Here is an 18,875-nt window from a genome sequence, read left to right on the forward strand (position 1 = left end):
TTAGGCTGTTTTTGTTGAATCCGAACATGGGACTAGGTCCCTTTTTTGGCTTGAAAGTCTGCCTTTTCGTTGCCGTCATATCCCTCATGTCATGGTACCCAAATTAATGAGACATTGTTTTTGGATGCCAGGTTATTGAGTGCCTTGTGGCATTCTAAGAGGGTTTTTGAGTTGAAGGTATAGCTATCTAAAGCTTTTAGAACTGATTGGCTGTCCGAGAGTATTTTGATCTTTACTCTTGTGGTTTCTACGTTGCATGATGTTTGCTGCTTCCATTATTGCGTGTAGTTCCGCTTGGAAGATAGTGGTGTCCCTGGTGAGAGTGTATGATTTGTGGATTCTGGGCCCCACTACTCCTGCTCCTACACCATAAGGTGTTTTTGATCCATCAGCGTACCATTTTTGTGGCAGTTTAAACTTTTCTCAGATCCTAGACAGTTGTAACGAGTTCTACTTAGAACAGGGCAATGGCAAAGGAGGTGTTCAAACGTACGACTTTCTACTTCTCACATATTACATGCCAATACACCAATAAAATATAGTGTAAATTAAAGGTCGCTCAAAAATAGGGTTGATTTTGGACAATTTGTTTGACAACTTTCTTTCATTCAAAACATCTTCTAAATAGAGAGAAATACTCCATTTCTCACCGAATAAAATTGAAGTTGAAGTAAAGTTGGTTGTTTTCGAGTTGCAAGTTCGTAGCATTATGTTGGCAATCGTATGCGAGGACGAGGCTTCCCACATAGACTGGTCTTGCAGAATTAGTTCTTGGTCTAGTTTCGTTTTCAAATCTGAGAGTGAGGGATATATGTTCGGCGTACTCATTCTAGGCAAAGGGATGCCTGCCTTAGCAAACTCGTCAACTCTATCATTTCCCTCTATTCCCTTCTGCCTTGGTAACCAGTAAATTGTCACCTGTCCATTCTCGCAGAGTTCATCCAATTTGTATCTACATACAATGTTGCACAAATCCCGAGCTAGTCATTACAGCCTTTATTGCTTTAATAGCAGCTTGACTATCGATGAAGATGTTTATGGGAGTGTCGAGAGGAGTAGATTTCAATGCAAATTCAGCCGATTTGATTCAAACACATCATAAAAAAAGGCCGATCTGGCTGCAACTTGGTGTGTGTTCTTCCAAAAGATGCTTCTAACTAAACATAGCCTCGCTACGCGCCAGCATTGACATCTTCTTGGCTTTGCATAGACTTTTCAAACGACCCTTGTATTAAATGGTATTAATCTGCATGCTCGAAAAGCTCGGAATAATATTGATGAATTTTTGAAAAAAAAATTTTTTTTTAATTTTTTTTTACTTTTTTTGTTTTATTTGTTTAATTTTTATTTTTATTATTTTTTTTTATTACTTTAATTTTTTTTAATTTTAGTTTTTATCTTTTAAAATTTTATTTTGTTTCCCCTTCCTTTAATTTATATTAAATTGTATTACTATTATTTTAAGGACTATAAATCTGCATACCTAGAACTTCGGGAAAAGCTCTGAATAAAAAGTTGGAAATATTGATGTATTTTTTAAATTTATATTTTTATATTTTAAATTTTTTTATTAACAGTTTTTTATGTTTTATATTTACAATATTTTTTTTAACTTTTTTTATATTTTTTTTTAAACTTGTTTTGATTTTTTTTTTTTTTTTAATTTTTCACCCCTTATTTAATTCCTGTTAAATTGATTTAAATTAAGATTGTTTTTAAATTAATTTCTTACTTTATGTTTTTAGTTCTTTTTATTTTATTTTTTTAATTTTTTTCGCTACTTTTTTTAATTTGTGTGAAATTGTATTAAATGGTAGGTATATAAATCTGCATATCCAGAATTTCGGGAAAAGCTCTGAATAAAAAGTTGGAAATATTGATTGATGTATTTTTTAAATTTAATTATTTTTTTTAAATTAATTTCTTTTCTTAGTTTTTTTTATTTTTTTTTTTTGTTTTTTTAAATTTTTTTTATTTTTTTATATTTAATTATTTATTTTTTTAATATTTTTTTTTTTTTAATTTTCCCCCTCCTTTTTCAATTTGTGTTAAATAGATCTAAATTTAGATTTTTTTTAAATAAGTTTCTTATTTTATTTTTTTTTATTTTTTTATTTTTATTTTTTTATGTTTTTTGTTACTTTTTTTAATTTGTTTTAAATTGTATTAAATGGGTTGTAAGTCTGCATACCCAGAACGCCGCACAAAGTTCTGAATAAAAATTGAAAATATTGATGTATTTTTTTAATTTATTTTTTTAATTTAAAAATTTTTTTATTTATAATTTTTTATTTTCAAAATTTTTTTTTATTTTTTTGTTTTTATTTGTTGAACTGGTTGTGCACTTTATACAAAGTTTGCTGTAGCGAGCTTATAAAAACATAAAACCCACAAATTAAATACAAAAACAACAAAAGATTGTTAAAACATGGTAATTCTTCGCACTACTATTATTTTGTACACAAGTGCACGAGTAGTTAACTTCAATTTGAAATGAAACTCGTATTGAAAAGACCCTGTAGCAGCGTAAAGCATTAAAGGGGTGAAAATTTATGCGAAATGAACATTTTTTGCAGCAAATCAAAAATATGCGAGAGTTCAATAAATGATTCTGCTTTTCAATGGGTGAATTTTTTGCTCAGTTTTTTTTTTTTTGTAATAAGCAAACAAATTACATTTTTCATTTCGAGTGCATAACGCACTGCAATTTTAGGTTTATTTGCTTTTTTTTTTGTGATGCTCTCTAGTGAAAATTGCATTTTTAAATGCACAATCACGGAATTAGTTGCATAAAATATTGATTCAGCAATTTATTTAAGCACCTTGGTAATTGCTTTCAGTTGCAAGCATTCCGCTGTTGCAAGTACTACACTAAAGTACAGTAAAATAAATTTAAAAAAACATGCAAAACGTGATTGCGCGCCATTCGTAATATGCAAATGAAATGCTATACGCTCATAACTACAAATAAAAAAAAGATAGAAAATAAAAATAATATAAAAAACAGGCAGCAAAAAGTACTCATAAAAATCTGCGCAGTATAATCAATAAAATAATTGGCAAATAACTATGGATACCACTAAAATGAAATACAATCCAACGAGAAGGCAAAAAGGAAGCACTTCAGCAGAGCGTTTGAAAAAATTAGCAAAAACAAACAAAACCAAAAACAAAACACTAAACACAACTAATGGTGAGCAATTATTGTAGGAAAAATGAGAGGAGTAAAAAGTGAATGATTTCAAGTCATCACTGCTTAAGGAAGATAGTCGCATAAGGGTACGAGTACGAGTAATACTCGGGTGGGAGGCAACAAAGCAGAAGCGCACAAGTAGCGCTCAAGTGTGCCAACGATAGACTCACCTGACTCAACAGCCACTTCTCGTCAATTATGCGCTGCTGCTGCTGCTGTTGCTGCTGCTGCTGCTCTGCTAATGGCTCAGCAACAGCCGGTGTGCATTCTTGAGTGTCCAACAACAATTGCTGCCAGCTGCTTAATAGCAATCGAGTGCAGGAAAAGTACAAGCAAGAGAATAATTCAAAAGGGAATAGAGAAAAAATAATAAGAAATAAATAAATCAGCATATTAGTGAATGTAAAGGCGAAAAAAAAAATCTCTAGTGATTACAAGTCTTGTAAATGGTATGTAAAGGGTGATCAGATTGGATGTACTTTTTGCGATTGTTTTTTGTTTTTTTTTTTGACAGAGCACACTGACCACTGTCAAACTAAATTCATAATTCTTTCAGTATTCATTGATATTTCGTCATGGCAAGATTTACGCCTCTACAAGGTAGAATTATTTGTATTACGAAAATCGACGCTCTGTGAAAAGTGTTCATCGCGCGCTCAGGCCAACTTAAGGTGTACAGTACCCGGTCATTGAATTATGACCGATGATAAAAATTACATATTTATGGCTTTGAGAGCGTATAAAAAGCAAACGGTTGTAAAGCATTTAAAAAAATATACACATTTGTTTTTATTAAAAGCTTCTTGACAGTTTTGCATTAAAAATATTTATTTTAAACTATTATTTCGTGGCTTCTTCCCTTGCTGTAAAGACGGCCGCAAGTCGTTGAAACATTCTGGCTACGTACTGTGTTATCTTCATCTCAAGATTTTGACCCTTGGAAGCACACAATCTTCAGAATATCGTTCTCCGGCTCTTCTGGGAACAAAATTTGCTCTTTTTATGACTGCTTCCAATCGGCATTCTTCGCTGAAGATGGTCTGTAAGAAGAAAAACAAAACCACACAAAAGTTTGAATATTCACATCTTCTTACTGCTATTTGACAAAGGAAAAGAATGTTTTTTTTAACTATTTCCAATATTCCGCGTCGAAGTCTCTGTGAAGTTGTGCCCAGAGTTTCCGCCGATTTCGCATTCGATTTGCTGGTCGTCTGCAAAAAAGACAATTTTCGTATAAGCGTCGTCATGACGTTCTTTCCGAAATATTTACTCCAGATTCCTGAACCTCTCTTAAAATCATCCGACTTGAAGCATTTCTGTTCCAGAGAACTGTTTGGACGATTTTGTGATCCTGCCTGGTTGAGGTTATGCGTTCTCGGCGACAATTTTGGCGATTGTTTGAAGTTACCGCTAAAACATTGTTGGTATTTTTCCACTTTTTGGCAACATTTATCCCAGACGCCTTGGATATTCCAACGGTTCTTGCTATGTCTGCATAGCTCAGGTTCTTGGCTTTCAAAAGAACTGTAATTTGTTGCATTTGTCCCGATGTCAAATCCACCTTTGGGTCTATTTTCTAAAAAAAAAACTGGTTAAATTGAAAAACAAAAATAATCCACGTGACAAATTCAAACGATATGTATATTTTGTACTTACTGTTGTTATATTTTAGATATATGAATATTCACTATTCAATTCTTTCACTTTTCAGACGATCTCAATTAGATTTTTTATGCTCTTCAAACAAGATCGAATTAATTCGCACTGGCACTTGCACACTTAACTTTTCACTTATAAGCAAAAAAACGTATCCTTTTCTAATCGTCGCAGGCCAATTGACCTGAAGTTTTTAAAAACATGTAAGAATAGGTTAAAACCTCTTAACACCCTTTTATACCCCTCGAAAAAGCCCAAATTAGATTGAAAATTTTACCTGATATTTGAAGTTTTCAGAAAAAATGTCATCGGTCATCATTCAATGGCCAGGTACTGTATATAACCGTCTTACCGAACGCACTATGCGGTAAACCCTTGAAAAAATTAAGTATAATTTTACATTATTGGGTGATACTCGACCGATTAGACTACGTGCAAGCCGAAGTGAAGAGGAAATTGCGGCTGTAAATGAGAATTTTGCGGAAGACCCAGAAGATTCGACGCGGCGCTGATTTCAACAACTTCGCCTATCTTATGGCACTACTTGGGTAATTTTGGGTAGAAAATACAGCTTGTCGAAGATTTGAAGCCGGCCGGTCTTCCAAAGCGTCATAAGATCAGTCTTTAGGCACTTGAAAAACTCGCCGAAGATCCGCATTTTGACATTCAAACTTTGTTCAGCGTTGAGCTTCGCTTTTGGTTTATGGCTACGTCAATGGGCCAAATTGTCATATTTTGGCTGAAGAACAACTCGAAACCATTCAAGAACAGTCATCAAATCCATTGAAAACAAGCGTTTGGTGCGGCCCATGAGCTGGATGAATCCTCGCCTATATTTCTTGAAAGACGAGTCTGGCGCCAATGTAACAGTGAATGGCGAACGCTAACGCGCCATGATAAACGACTTTTTGATACCGGATGCCGGAAATTGTAGCCCGTGAACTCCACAACATTTGTTTCCAACAAGACGGCGCTACTTGTCATTCAACCCATGACACAGTGGATTTACTCCGTCCTCGTTTCGGTGCGCAATTTAATTCTCGTCTCGCACCAGTGGATTGGCCACCAAGATCGTACGATATCACACCTTTGGACTTTAATGGTGCGGGTCTGTAGAGCCCGAAGCTTTGTGGATAAAGCAGCTTCGATTGCGGCATTGGAAGCCAACATTACTAAAGTTATTCACGAGATACCGAACGAAGTTCGCCAGCCCAGAACCAGATTACCAAATTACGGCACAGTTGCGGCCAACATTTGTAAGGGATTATCTTAAAAAAATAAATCTAATGAAAGGTTCTACAAAAAAATTATAAAAATTGCGCAATCCATTTGAGTTTTCGTTGTTTTATCCGATACCACCTATCTGATCACCCTTTATTTCGATTTCGATGTAGGTATAGGCAACTTACAAAGTCGTTGCGCTGCCTGTTTCCACCGATGACTGCTCCCCAGCCAATTCCGTCAATTGCCTCAACAACTCTGGCCTTTTGAGGGGCGCGATGCTGCAGTTATGCACAAGACGACGCGCCAAACGCTCCAAACGCACCTGCAATGCGCGCGCCCGTGTGCCACAGCGTGCGTGTAGACGTTGCAGTAGCTGCAAACTAAGCAGCGTAAATTCCAGATTACATTTCTGCGCAGCAATTCCACTAATCGCTGTGTTGCACAAGCGGAGCAGCAAAGGTGGCAGTGCGCGTATTGCATGCTGTGGCAGAAAAGAGAAAATCGCAACAAAAAAAAAACAAAAAAGAGAAAAAAAATTATGGAAAAGTAGTATTACGCAAATGCTTAATTGATGAGAACAAAGACAACAACAAGTAGCGCAAAATAAAATCTAGAAATAACAACTAAAAGCAGTAAATATGAAAATATAAGGAAAAAAACTCATAATAAACCGTTAAGTAGCATACGAACCTTGTTGAGCGCATTTGCATGTTGCAACAACACACGCAACCATAAAGCGCCCAACTCGCCGGCTGCGTCCACTGGGGCCTGCGCCTTTGTTGTCGTTGTTGTAGCTAATGCCGTTGCCGTAGCCTCTGCCATTTCGCACAAATCGCTGACGAACACAAAATTCTCCGTAATTAGGAAATTCACAACGGCTGCACCGCCCACATCCAACAGTTGCCGCACTTGTTGCACCGTCCAGTTGCGCGCATCAGGCTACAAGCAAGCAGAGTGAGTTGAAAATAATTATTAGACCACAAATTGAATGAGATCGCGTAAAAAGTGAACGCGCAAATTAGTGTACGAATGCACAAATCTTCCGCGTGCCGGGGTATGGCGGCGGCGTCATTGGGGTATGTTCGAGTGGTGTTAAGTAGAGCAGAATGAGCTGGGGAAAATTAAAAACTGAAATTCACGTTGAATTACAATATACACAAGAGTGCATGACGACGCTGAGTGGTCAGTAAATTTGTGCTGCCTAAGCGCATTCTCGCAGCATTCGCTTGAGGCGCCACAATCACATGGCACATGGCACTCACTGCAAATGTGGCAGTAATGAGCGCGCTGAGGCAGGCGTACGCGCGTAATGGTCCACGTCGTCGATGTTGATGTCGCTGTCGCTCCGACTGTCGTCTGAATGGCTGTTGTGCCACATAAAGCATTTAAAGTGTAGTTTGGACTTAATTAAAATAGTTTTCTACGTGATTGCATAAATCACGAAAATTTGTTTGAAGTGCCGCTTAGCGCACTTGCCTTATTTTAATACACATGATTTCGTTTTTTCTTTCTTGTTTTTTTGAATATTTTTTTTTTTAGATTTTTAAATTTCTACTTTTCATATGGAACTGAATTTTGGTTTCATTTTGGCTTTAATTGAGTCACACCCACCAAAAAGTTGTCTGAATTTCTACCAAAAATCTTGATCCCAGCTAATGGTATGAAAACAAAGAACAACTTTGAGCTTCGTCAACTGATTGCCTTTGGTAGACAATTTTTTTTAACTTAAATCTGGTCGAATTTTACCAATAAATCTTTTTACATCGTCAGCAACAGCAACTCGTCGAACTAGTGACGCTTCTTCTTCTTCTTGTTCTTCTTCTTTTTCTTCTTTTCTTTTTCTTTTTCTTCTTTTTCTTCTTTTTCTTCTTCCTTTTCTTCTTCTTCTTCTTCTTTTCCTTCTTCTTTTTCTTCTTCTTTTTCTTCTTCTTTTTCTTCTTTTCATTCTTCTTCTTTTTCTTCTTCTTCTTCTTTTTTTCTTCTTCTTTTCTTCTTCTTTTTCTTCTTCTTCTTTTTCTTCTGCTTTTTCTTCTTCTTCTTTCTCTTCTTCTTCTTTTTCTTCTTCTTATTTTCTTCTTCTTATTTTCTTCTTCTTTTTTTCTTCTTCTTTTTTCTTCTTTTTCTTCTTCTTCCTCTTTTTCTTCTTCTGCTTCTTTTCTTCTTCTGCTTCTTTTCTTCTTCTTTTCCTTTTTCTTCTTCTTCTTCTTCTTCTTCTTGGTTGACGCGATAACCGCAGCTTGCGCCGCATAATCTGAATTGTGTGGCCTCGAATTATACCTAACATTTAACTACTGAGGAAGGCTAATCAATCCTATGTGTCGACTCAAATCCGCAGAAGAAAATGGCAATAGATCGGCCACACCCTGCGGAAGAGTGACGACAACATCGCCAAACAGGCGCTGCGATGGAACCCCTTTCAACAGATGGGAAAAAATGTAGACAGAACCACCTGGCGCTGTTCAACGGTGCCTGAAATAAGGTCTTTGAATAAGACTTGGAATGAATTTAGAGCCCTTGCACAAAACCGTTTTCGATGGCGCAGACGAGTTGTCGACGCCCTATGCATTACTCCCGCACAATAGTCTGCGCATTATTTGCATTATGGCTGCTAAAACAAGCAAAAAAAATACAAAGAAAATCACACAGTTACACAAAGCATCAGTGGCGCCAGCAAGAGGAAGCGGGCAATCGCTGTAATAACGCAGACACACCAAATTTAGCGAAGTCCTCAACCATCTGTGTGATCCTTCTGCCAGAAAAATGTGAGACACAGATGGCACTCCAAGCAGTAAAAAACGTGTTCTTCCTAATTTCCCAACGACAAGTGAGCATTTTCGCTATTTAGGACTGGTAGGGGCAAACTAATCCCCAAGCCTGTCAGAAATCACAAAAGAAAAAAAGAAAAAAAATAACCGATTAAAGAAACCAACGCAAGACTGAATCTTGTCGAGGCCCTATGCTCCCGAGAGGGTAGAACAAGGAGGAAAAAATATCCTATTGACTCTATGTTCCAACTTGGAACTCTAAGAATTGATGATGACGACATTTTGCAGGGTCCGGTACTCGAAGTGTAACCAACTTCAGACCAATCGCGCAGCTGATACTCGGGCATCAGCTGTCTATTAGTTGGCTAAATGATAATCTAGAGTATTGGTTACAAGCGCGCGGAAGCATTTTGCCGAGAGTAAACGCGAAAAAAAAAATCAGGATTTCAAACGTAATAGTGCGATTGCATTATATTTGGCTGAAAATTACAACCAGCAATTGTTCGTGAGCTCGAGCAACTTACAGTAACTTTATCGCGACCATTACTCGTTACAGTGATACTCGTAGCATCGCGCAACGTCATGGAGGTGGTCATGAAGGCACTTCAACGTCCCGTGAAATGGTTCAAAAAGTGAAGAAGCGACTTGAGCGAAATCCCCGACGAAGTGCCAATCAAACAGCGAAAGAACTGAAAAAATCTGACCTTAGAATCCACCGCATACTGAAAACTGATCTCAAAGTCAAGCCTTACAAGATCCAAACGGCGCATGATCTCAAACCAAAGCAGCAAAAAGTCAGACTTGAGAGAGTGGAGTTGCTTCGCTTGGCCGAAAGCGGTCAATTTCCGAACATTGAGCAATTCGTAAACCCCCAAATTGATAGGGTTTATTTTGCCGACCGTTCATACGAGAATTTGAGTCACCGATTGGCCACCAGGGGCAGCAAGTAAGACAAGTAATGATTTTGGACGTTGTAACCGCAGATGGGCGCTCTCCAATCGTTTTCATCGAGCCTGTCGTTAAGGTAAATACGAAATATTTTTGGGAAAGTATTCTGGAGTCTGCTTTGAAGCCGTGGACGGACAAACATTTCGGTGTCACACCATGGACGTTTTAACAGGACTCGGCACCGTCTCACAAAGCTTGAGTGAACCAAGGATGGCTAAAAAACAACGTTCTGAATTTCATAACGTTCACACAATGGATCTCAAATTTACCAAACGTGAATCCGACGGATTATTTTCTTTGGGCCATTTTGGAGAGGAAGGTCCGAACTAAAATGTTCACCAGTCCTGAGACGCTGAAAAAACCCATTATCAGCGAGTAGGCCAAAATACCTGCAAGTCACATTCGGGCCTGTAATTATTGTTTCTGAAAATTATTAATAAATATAGGACCAGCTGGGTAAATATGAGGATGCGGTAATTCCGAACAATCGCCCTGAGCGCACCTATAAGTTTGTTAGAAACCAAAAAGTCTTAAAATGTGATAGTTCATCATTCGACTGAAAACTAACAGCTGCTTGACTGACACTGATTACGCCATTCCAGTTATTATCAAAGCTCATATCTCCGAAAAGTGAATATAATTTTGTTCTGTGTTCAATTTTGTGACTACCTCATCGCAGGAAACCCATATAAGATGTTGCTTACAACCATTTCACATTCACTTATTAATGCCAGGACTTCGATGCATTTAGACAGATCTCGTTCGCACTGATTCACCTCATATTTTTCTTGTTATGGGGTAATTATGAACATTTCTTTCAGAGGATTTCCTGACGGTCTTGTGAGCCACGGTCATGCGAATATTCGAATCATCGACTAACTAATATTAAACAATGTGGAGCTCTTAAACCTCCCTTCCTACCTTACCGATCAACTGCAACCACTGGACAAGTTTGTCTTTGGTCCAATGACGACAGAGTGGAATAAACTATTGGTTTCCCATGGTAAAACAAAAATGGGATTGGGGCTCTCCCGTTTAAAAAACGAATTTTTAACAATACTGGGACAGGTTTGGAATACAATAAAATTGGACAACATTGTTAAATGCTTAAAGCCAACTGGGCCTTTGCTAGTTGATGAAAGTAAGATGCCCGAACATCGCTTTAATCCACATGACCTGGCCCGGTACAAACGATGAGGATGAAAATAAAAATGAGGAGCCTGCTCCATCCTCTAGTAAGCAGCGGAACCATAACCACCTACCAGGCGACATAATTCCCTCAGAAGATTGTGTTGAGGTTCCATTGGATTTGAGTATTGAAGGAACCAACGTAGGCGAAGGTATATCTGGAAACGGTGTGTGTGTGGAATGAGTATGAAGAGTATGAATCGGAACAAAACTGAATTTATTTTCATGAAGGGAGACGAATTCGGTATAGGAAGTTCTCATTCGAGGCTTTATACATCTTTTCATTGGGGAGGATTTTTAAGTGGCGGGTCCCAGACCCAGCGCACAGCCAGCTAATCTGGGAAGGCCTTCTCGCGTTGGTTCACTCCCGAACGGGTGCTCGGAAGCTACCCAGAGGATACTTGGGCTAATCCCGGAAGTTGTAAGCTGCTTGAACCATATGTAGAAGAATCATCCTGCCCACTCCCAAGTGAATGAATATCGCAGGCGATGGAACGATGAGCTGTATGCGCTTTACGACGACATAGACATAGCGCAGCGAATAAAGATCCAGCGGCTACGTTGGCTGGGTCATGTCGGCCGAATGAATACAAATGCTCCGGCTTTGAAAGTATTCGATGCGGTACCAGCTGGTGGTAGCAGAGGAAGGCCTCCTTCGCGTTGGAAAGACCAGGTGGAGAAGGACTTAACTTCACTTGGTGTGTTCAGCTGGCGCCGGTTAGCACGAGAGAGATACGAGTGTCGCGCTTTGTTAAACTCGGGCAAAATCGCGTAAGCGGTTATCGCGCCAATTAAGAAGAATAAGACGAATTCGGTAACAGCCAAGTAAAGGCGATTCTTCCCTCACCAACAATGGTTAGGTCAGCGAGAAGAGATGTTTGCAAACTCAGTGGCAGTATGAATGTTAAAGCGCAATGATGTTTGGAAAAGTTGCAGAAAAGCAGAAAATAATTATTGTTTTAAAGTGAAAATTTAACACTCGAAAAATGAATTTAATTTTTGTATCAAAAAAATATCACTCAATATAATTACATTCTGTCACAAAAGTACCGTGAATTGTTCCATAAAATGCAAAATAATTGTTTGATCCACAAAATTTATTTTTTCGCCCTCAAAATAGGCTCCATTCGAAGCAATACACATATGCCAACGATTAGTCCAGTCATCAAAGCACCTTTCAAATGTGTTTGAAGAGATTTTCTTTGGCTCCTTCAGCGAGTTCTCCTTAATGGCCTCTATCGACTCAAAGCGGCGTACGTTGGTAATTTAAGTTTTGGGAAAAGGAAAAAGTCATAGTGGGCTAAGTCCGGTGAATACGGTGGTTGTGCGATGATATATCGCACACGAAATTCTGTTCAAAACACAAAATTTAAGTCAAATTCTTTGTCCGATCTTTTTTCTATAGCGAAAATCGCAGAGCACAGCTGCGGTCGACTGATATAATTAAATGGCAAAAACAAGCTAATTGACAGATCAGGCTCAAACTCTGCGGCACTATAGAGGACAGTTGTACCAACTTTCCAGCAAAAAAAAAAATTAGAAATTTGTGGAGCGCGGGCTTTTTAAATGAACAATTCCCGATATTTTTGAAACCGATATGCAATGAAACTTAGAAATTTATTATTATCATCACTCTAAAATTTTAAAATCTGTATATACAGTGTTGGAAAAAATAATAGAAGCGACAATCACTCCATATTTCATATAAAATTTTTAGTTTGTAAGTATGTACCTATTTATGCAGATACACCTTAAGTATTTGATAACGGTACTTTATTTTGTCTTGTTTTTAAGTGCATAATCGCAAATATTTAGGCTCAGTATTCTTTTTGGTGCAGAACCGCGTGTTTTAGTTGGAAAAAAAATAGTAACGTTTCGGAAAAATTTTAATAGCTACAGTTAAAATTAATAATATACTGTTATTTTTAAACTGTTTGATATTTTGTTGCAAAAGTATGTAAAAAATTATATTTATTATTGTCTTGTTCATAAAATATTTCTTATCTTATGAATATTGCATTCAGAATGGGACGTGGTAAACACTGTACTGTTAATGAAAGAGAAATTATAAAAAAACTAAAAAGTGATGGCCTTTCTATGTCACGGATTGCCGATTTAATGAAATGCTAAAAAAAGGTATTTTCTGCGATTAATTTTAAAATTACAGTGGCAAAACGAGGACGAAGGCGCGCAACATCAAAGAAGTTTGACCAACTGCTTATACGAGAATCGAAAAAAAAACCATTTTTATCCTCAGAAGAATTGAAAAATGTTTTAGAAGCGCCAGTAAGCAGTCGAACAATCCGAAATAGATTAATATCTGGGGGATTAAAGGCCTATAGTGCAAGAAAAGTACCATACCTTAGCAGAAAAAACATAACCTGCAGACTATCGTCTGCAAAGAAACATCTACTGCGTGCAAATTGGAAAAACGTATTATGTTCAGATGAAACAAAGATTAATTTGTTTGGGTTTGATGGCAAGGTACATGAAAGACGACCTAAAAACTCTGCATACGATCCAAAGCACACGTTGAAGACCGTGAAGCATGGAGGTGGTAATATACTACTTTGGGGATGTTTTTCGTCCTTTATTCTGGATTAAAGATAAGATGTGCGCTGCGGACTACGTAAATATTTTAAATAATGTTATGCTTCCATATGCCAAAGAAGAAATGCCATTGATTTGGGAGTTTCAACAAGATAACGACCCAAAACACTCCTCTAAACTGGCGAAGAAATGGTTCCAGGATAACAATGTAAAGTTAGTATAATGGTCTTCACAATCCCCGAACTTGAATCCAATAGAGCACCTTTGGGGCATTCTGAAGAAGAGAATTGCCGCCTATAAGGCAAAAAATTAAGCAGATTTGTGGGAAAAAGTCCAGGCAGAATGGTTTAGTATAAACCCATCAGTTTGTGCCAAGTTAGTGGACTCAATAAGCCGGCGTTGCACCGCAGTTATTAAAGCCCAGGGTGCAACAACCAAATATTAATTTGTTTACAATTTTAAAAGTTTTGTTTAATTATCTTAAAGAAAAACACTTATGCTTATTAGCTTTAAGGACGTCGTTTCTATTATTTTTTCCAAGGACAATAAAATGAACTTCATGATTTCTTTTTTACAAAAATGTAGCAAGAGTTGAGTACCTCTATTTTTATATATAAAACTGTTTCTTTATAAAAAGATATGAACTTCAACAGCAAAAATTATTTTCCAAGAAATATACCCAAAAGAAAGAAAAATTCACATCCTTTCTATTATTTTTTCCAACACTGTATCACTGCGTTACAAAAACGAACTTTTTTTCTGTCCTGTGAACCAAATATACTTTTTCGGAAAGGGGAGAAAAAATAAAAATACACGTGTATCGGCGATTTTCATGTACACGTCAGAATTTTTCCTTTTTATGTATAAAATATAGAGCTCGTAGTCCGCCTGTGTGAAAACTTTGGATCAATTTTTAACCCTTTTTCCGTGATCCAATCGCGCTGAATTTCTGCAGGCAGACTCGTGGAAATGTTTGTATTATGTAAAATTAAAAAAAAAAAAAAATTATCAATTCTCAGATTTTCTTGAATTTTTTTTTCTAAAAAAAACAATTTTTTCTAAATTTTCGGCATAACTTGAAGGGACTCCAAATTTTTAAACAACTTATTAACCTTTAATTTATTGTTTCATACAACACACTCTGTGCCGTTTGTGTGTTTGTTACAGTTCCGGAAGTTCCGATCATCTGACAGTTGCGCTACTAGGAGACATATACTTTGACAATTGTTTTAATTTCTGTTGCGCGAAAACGTCTTTCTGTATATTTCATCTTACAAAAAATGCAGTGCCCGCCTTAAAGTAGTGCTGCTTCATATCGGTAACAAACATCCAGCTGTCCCGATCGCATATGCCACCAACCTCAAAGAAACATACGCAGGCATGGAATTAATATTACAGCTGATAAACTACCAAGAGCATAATTGGAAAATATGCTGCGATCTAAAAGTGGTCGGATTACTCATGGGTGTTAAGCGTGGATTTCCAACCCACCAGTGCTTTTTGTGTACATGGGAAGGTCGCAAAAGAGATCAGCATTACACTGAATTTAAGTGGAAGCCGCGAACATGCTACAAAGTAGGCGTAGAAAGTATAGAAAATCATTTTGCCATCACTCCACATTAAGCTCTGTGTCGCATCAAAATTTGTTAAAAAAACTGGATCGTGAGGGCGAGGTTTGCAAGTTGCGCAATATTTTTCCGAAACTGAGCGGCGCAAAGATTCATGCAGGTATTTTTTTTAAGAAGGCTTTTAGTAACTTTATTTTTTTAATGATGTGTATAATTTAAGGTGTTTTCAGTGGTTCGCAGATAAAAAAAATAGTTGCAAGTTATGAATTTTCATCAAAATTGAATGCTATCGAACAACGTGCATGGAAAGGCACAGTTGCCGTTATTGAGCAGTTTCTTGGCAACAAACGAGCTGACAATTATAAAAATATTGTTGCAGAAATGATTTCGGCATATGGCGAAATGGGCATATTAATGTCGCTAAAGATCCATTTCCTTCACTATCATTTCGATTGTTTCCCTGGTGATTTAGGAGCTTGTACCGATGAACATGGCGAAAGGTTCCATCAGGACATTGCGGCTATTGAAACGCGCTTTAAAGGACAAGACATTACGCATATGCTTGGCGAATACTGTTGGTCTATTTGTCGCGATACTGACAAAAATTCTTACAAACGCAAAAATATAAGGCCTAAGTTTCTTTAAGAGCATTAAAATTTTTAATGTAACAATTTTTTATTTTAATATAATAAAATTAATACAAAAATTCGGAGTTTTATATCTCCATTGTAATGCGGAGTGAAATACCCTTCTTTTGATACCCACATCGGCATATCTCATGCAATTTTTTTTTTAACCTTCCTACGGTCTTCAAATTAACTGACGCGGACGGACTTCAGGTCAAATTTGACCCAATACTATATTTTCAAGGTTTATACTTGGTTTTTGATTATTTTTACTGTTAGGTTTTTTTCCATTAAATGGGTATCTTAAATAAAAATGAAAATCCAAATATATTTATTCCATTATCATATTTTTTTATAAATATATTTATGAAAACTTTTATTTTATTTTTATGTGAATAATACAAACTTTAACAAAAACGTTTATTCAATAACAAAAAGATATTCATGAATAACGAAAACTTTAAATAAAAAGTGTATTTAATAATGAAAGAAAAAAGAAATAAATTATTTCAGACAGTTTGTACACAAAGTAGTAGTTTTAGAATGTTGTTTACATATATATTTATTACAAATATCGCAAACTAATCCTGTTTTGTTATCAGTTTTTGGGCATAGTTGACAGCGACTTCTTTTAGTTATTTTCTTTTCCGACGTGTTTTCAAATTGACCTGATGATGATGGTTGTGCATCCAGTTGAGAATCCTTTCGTATTTTTTGGCAATTTCAAGTGAAAAATGTGCTCGTGGTAAAGTTTGTCGCTTTTTTATATAGGGTGTTACGAGCTGCATACCAAGGTTTTCCCAAGTAAAAACGGCGCTTTGTAAGACAGCCCTCTTGCCAGGTGTGGTTGGCGGATTTGAATAAAACGAAAGCGTTATAAGCTGAAATGTCGATTATGTTACTAAACACTACTTGAGGCCACCGTTTTGTCATTCGTTTGCAAGTGTAGCCGCTTACAGCTTTGTCCAATGTGTCTACACCACCTTTACATTTATTGTAGTCCAGTATTATTTCTGGCTTTTTATCCCGACGATTACTAATTTTTGAATCATGGTGTAGAGTGCTAAGTAGAATCAAAGCTCTATTCTTCTTAGGTATGTACGAAACGAGAGTTATTTGTTCGGTAAAAGTGAAGATTGATGAATTTAGTGGTCTTCTTTTTATGTTCACTAAGTCTGGTGGTAGTTCGGGCTTGTTTTGCGTATTGTTCCTACTATCGTAATACGTTTCTCTAATAATTTTTGTGCCAATTGATAAGACGTGAAAAAATTGTTGGTTGTGAGGTTATGTCCTTTTAGCCCTTCAATCAAATCAAAAACAACACGCATGCCTTGATTTTTTTCGGGCGTTCTTCCGATTGCCTTGCCAGTGTAAGGTTGGATGTTCCAAACATAGCTCGTTGTTGAATCACAAAGTACCCAAAATTCGATTCCATACTTTGCAGGCTTTGCTGGCATGTACTGGCGGAATGGACATCTTCCTCTGAAAGCTACTAATTGTTCATCGATGGTCACGTTTTCCGTTGGATTGTAAAGCTTAGGTAATATCTCAACCCATTGATTCCACAAATCACGTATAGGAACAAATTTATCCAACGATCTTCGTTCACTTCGAGTTTCCCTGTTGTCGAACCTTATCACTCTCGATATCTTTTTGAAAGTCTTCACAGGCATAGTTGCAGCGAATATTGGTCTTCCGGTTTCAGGGTTCCAAAGACTTTCACAGCTTTCGTTATTTGATCGAAAAACGCCAGCTAATATTAGCAATCCAATAAATGCTAATAGTTCGATGTTTTCAATATCGAGCCATTCTTCACCGCATATTCGTTTTCCCTCAATGTTTGTGCAGGTCAATATAGTACGTATCAAAGGAGGTGGAAAAAATAGTTCAAAGCTAGAAATTTCTTTTTCGGTAATTCGTGAGCACGAGTAACGCGTTAGTCCAGGAATCAAGCTGAAAATATTTTCTCTTGAAGCTCTTCCGGCACTTATTACAATAGGGGTTTTTGAAAAGTTTATTTGACCATTTTTTGGCGACATCATTTGAGAAGGCACAAGAGAATTTTCGTCATCACTGAAATCACTGTCGGAAGAATCTGCAACCTCAACATGATCTTCGAATTCGGAACATGATTCCTCATCATCCGAAAACGCGGCCAAAGAGAATTCACTTTCACTCATCGTTACGAAATAAATAGTCGAATAACCAAACAAAGCACGTGCTTTTAAATTTATGTTTACTGTGAACTCAATAAAAGCAGATTAAATAACACAATGCAACCGCTGAGCCGAAAATTTGCAATTAGCAAATAAATTTAATTCAATTAACGTCTGATTTATACGTTGGGTCAAATTTGACCCAAGGGTCGTAGATGTATAAAAATTTCTACGCGACAGAGCCTAAATTATTTTTATTTTAGTTTACGCTTATTATATAAAATATAATAAATTAGAAAAAGTCACGAAACATCAAGTCCTGAAAAAATTTGGTTCTTGAAAAAATTTAATTTTTTTCCTGAAATGGATCAAAAATGACCCGAAGACCGTAGGAAGGTTAATTTCCAACAGGTGGCAACCCTGTGAAACATTGTCAGTGGCAACACCTAAGTGAAAAGTCTAGAAATGTGATACACTATCTGTGTGCCCAATTTCATTCAAATCCGTTAAGCTAATCCTGAGATCGTGTGGCTATACAGATATGCAGACAAGAATTGCTCGTTTAAAGTTACAAAATACAAAAAAAAAGATTGCGACGTGTACATGAAAATCGCCGATACACGTGTGTTTTTATTTTTTATCCCTTTTCCGAAAAATTATATTTGGTTCATAGGACAGAATGTTTGTAACGCGGTGTATTGAATAAAGAAATATGTTTTTTTGATATAACTCATAATGATTACGGTCCCTGTCACGGTAATCTGACGATTTCACATACTTCTAACCTTTCAGACCGCATTGTTGGCGCATTTTTAGCGAGGTATAAAAAGAAAAATTCGAAATGCAATAAAATATTATTTGTGTCGTCCGTAGTTGTGTATGCAAGAATACCAGAGCCCCCACCGCATTTACCACCCCACCGCATCGCATAGCTAAGAATTTCTTGCTTTAAATCCATAGTTCAGCTTCGATAGTCATAAAATAATAATTTTAACTGAGTG

General features: G+C 36.7%; 1 protein-coding gene across 2 annotated transcripts in view; it reads right to left on the minus strand.

Moving 5' to 3' along the window:
* Window positions 1-18,875, minus strand: part of LOC128855915 (uncharacterized) — a 311,903-nt gene that overhangs the window by 136,635 nt on the left and 156,393 nt on the right. For both annotated transcript variants that reach the window (XM_054091156.1, XM_054091155.1), the window contains 3 exons: window positions 6,764-7,012; window positions 6,259-6,554; window positions 3,364-3,490 (listed from right to left, as the gene is read on the minus strand). In XM_054091156.1, coding sequence (XP_053947131.1) covers window positions 3,364-3,490; window positions 6,259-6,554; window positions 6,764-7,012 — 672 coding nt within the window. The remainder of the gene's footprint in view (window positions 1-3,363; window positions 3,491-6,258; window positions 6,555-6,763; window positions 7,013-18,875) is intronic.

The sequence above is a fragment of the Anastrepha ludens genome, chromosome 2, assembly GCF_028408465.1.
Source record: "Anastrepha ludens isolate Willacy chromosome 2, idAnaLude1.1, whole genome shotgun sequence".
NCBI classification, from domain to species: Eukaryota; Metazoa; Arthropoda; class Insecta; order Diptera; family Tephritidae; genus Anastrepha; species Anastrepha ludens.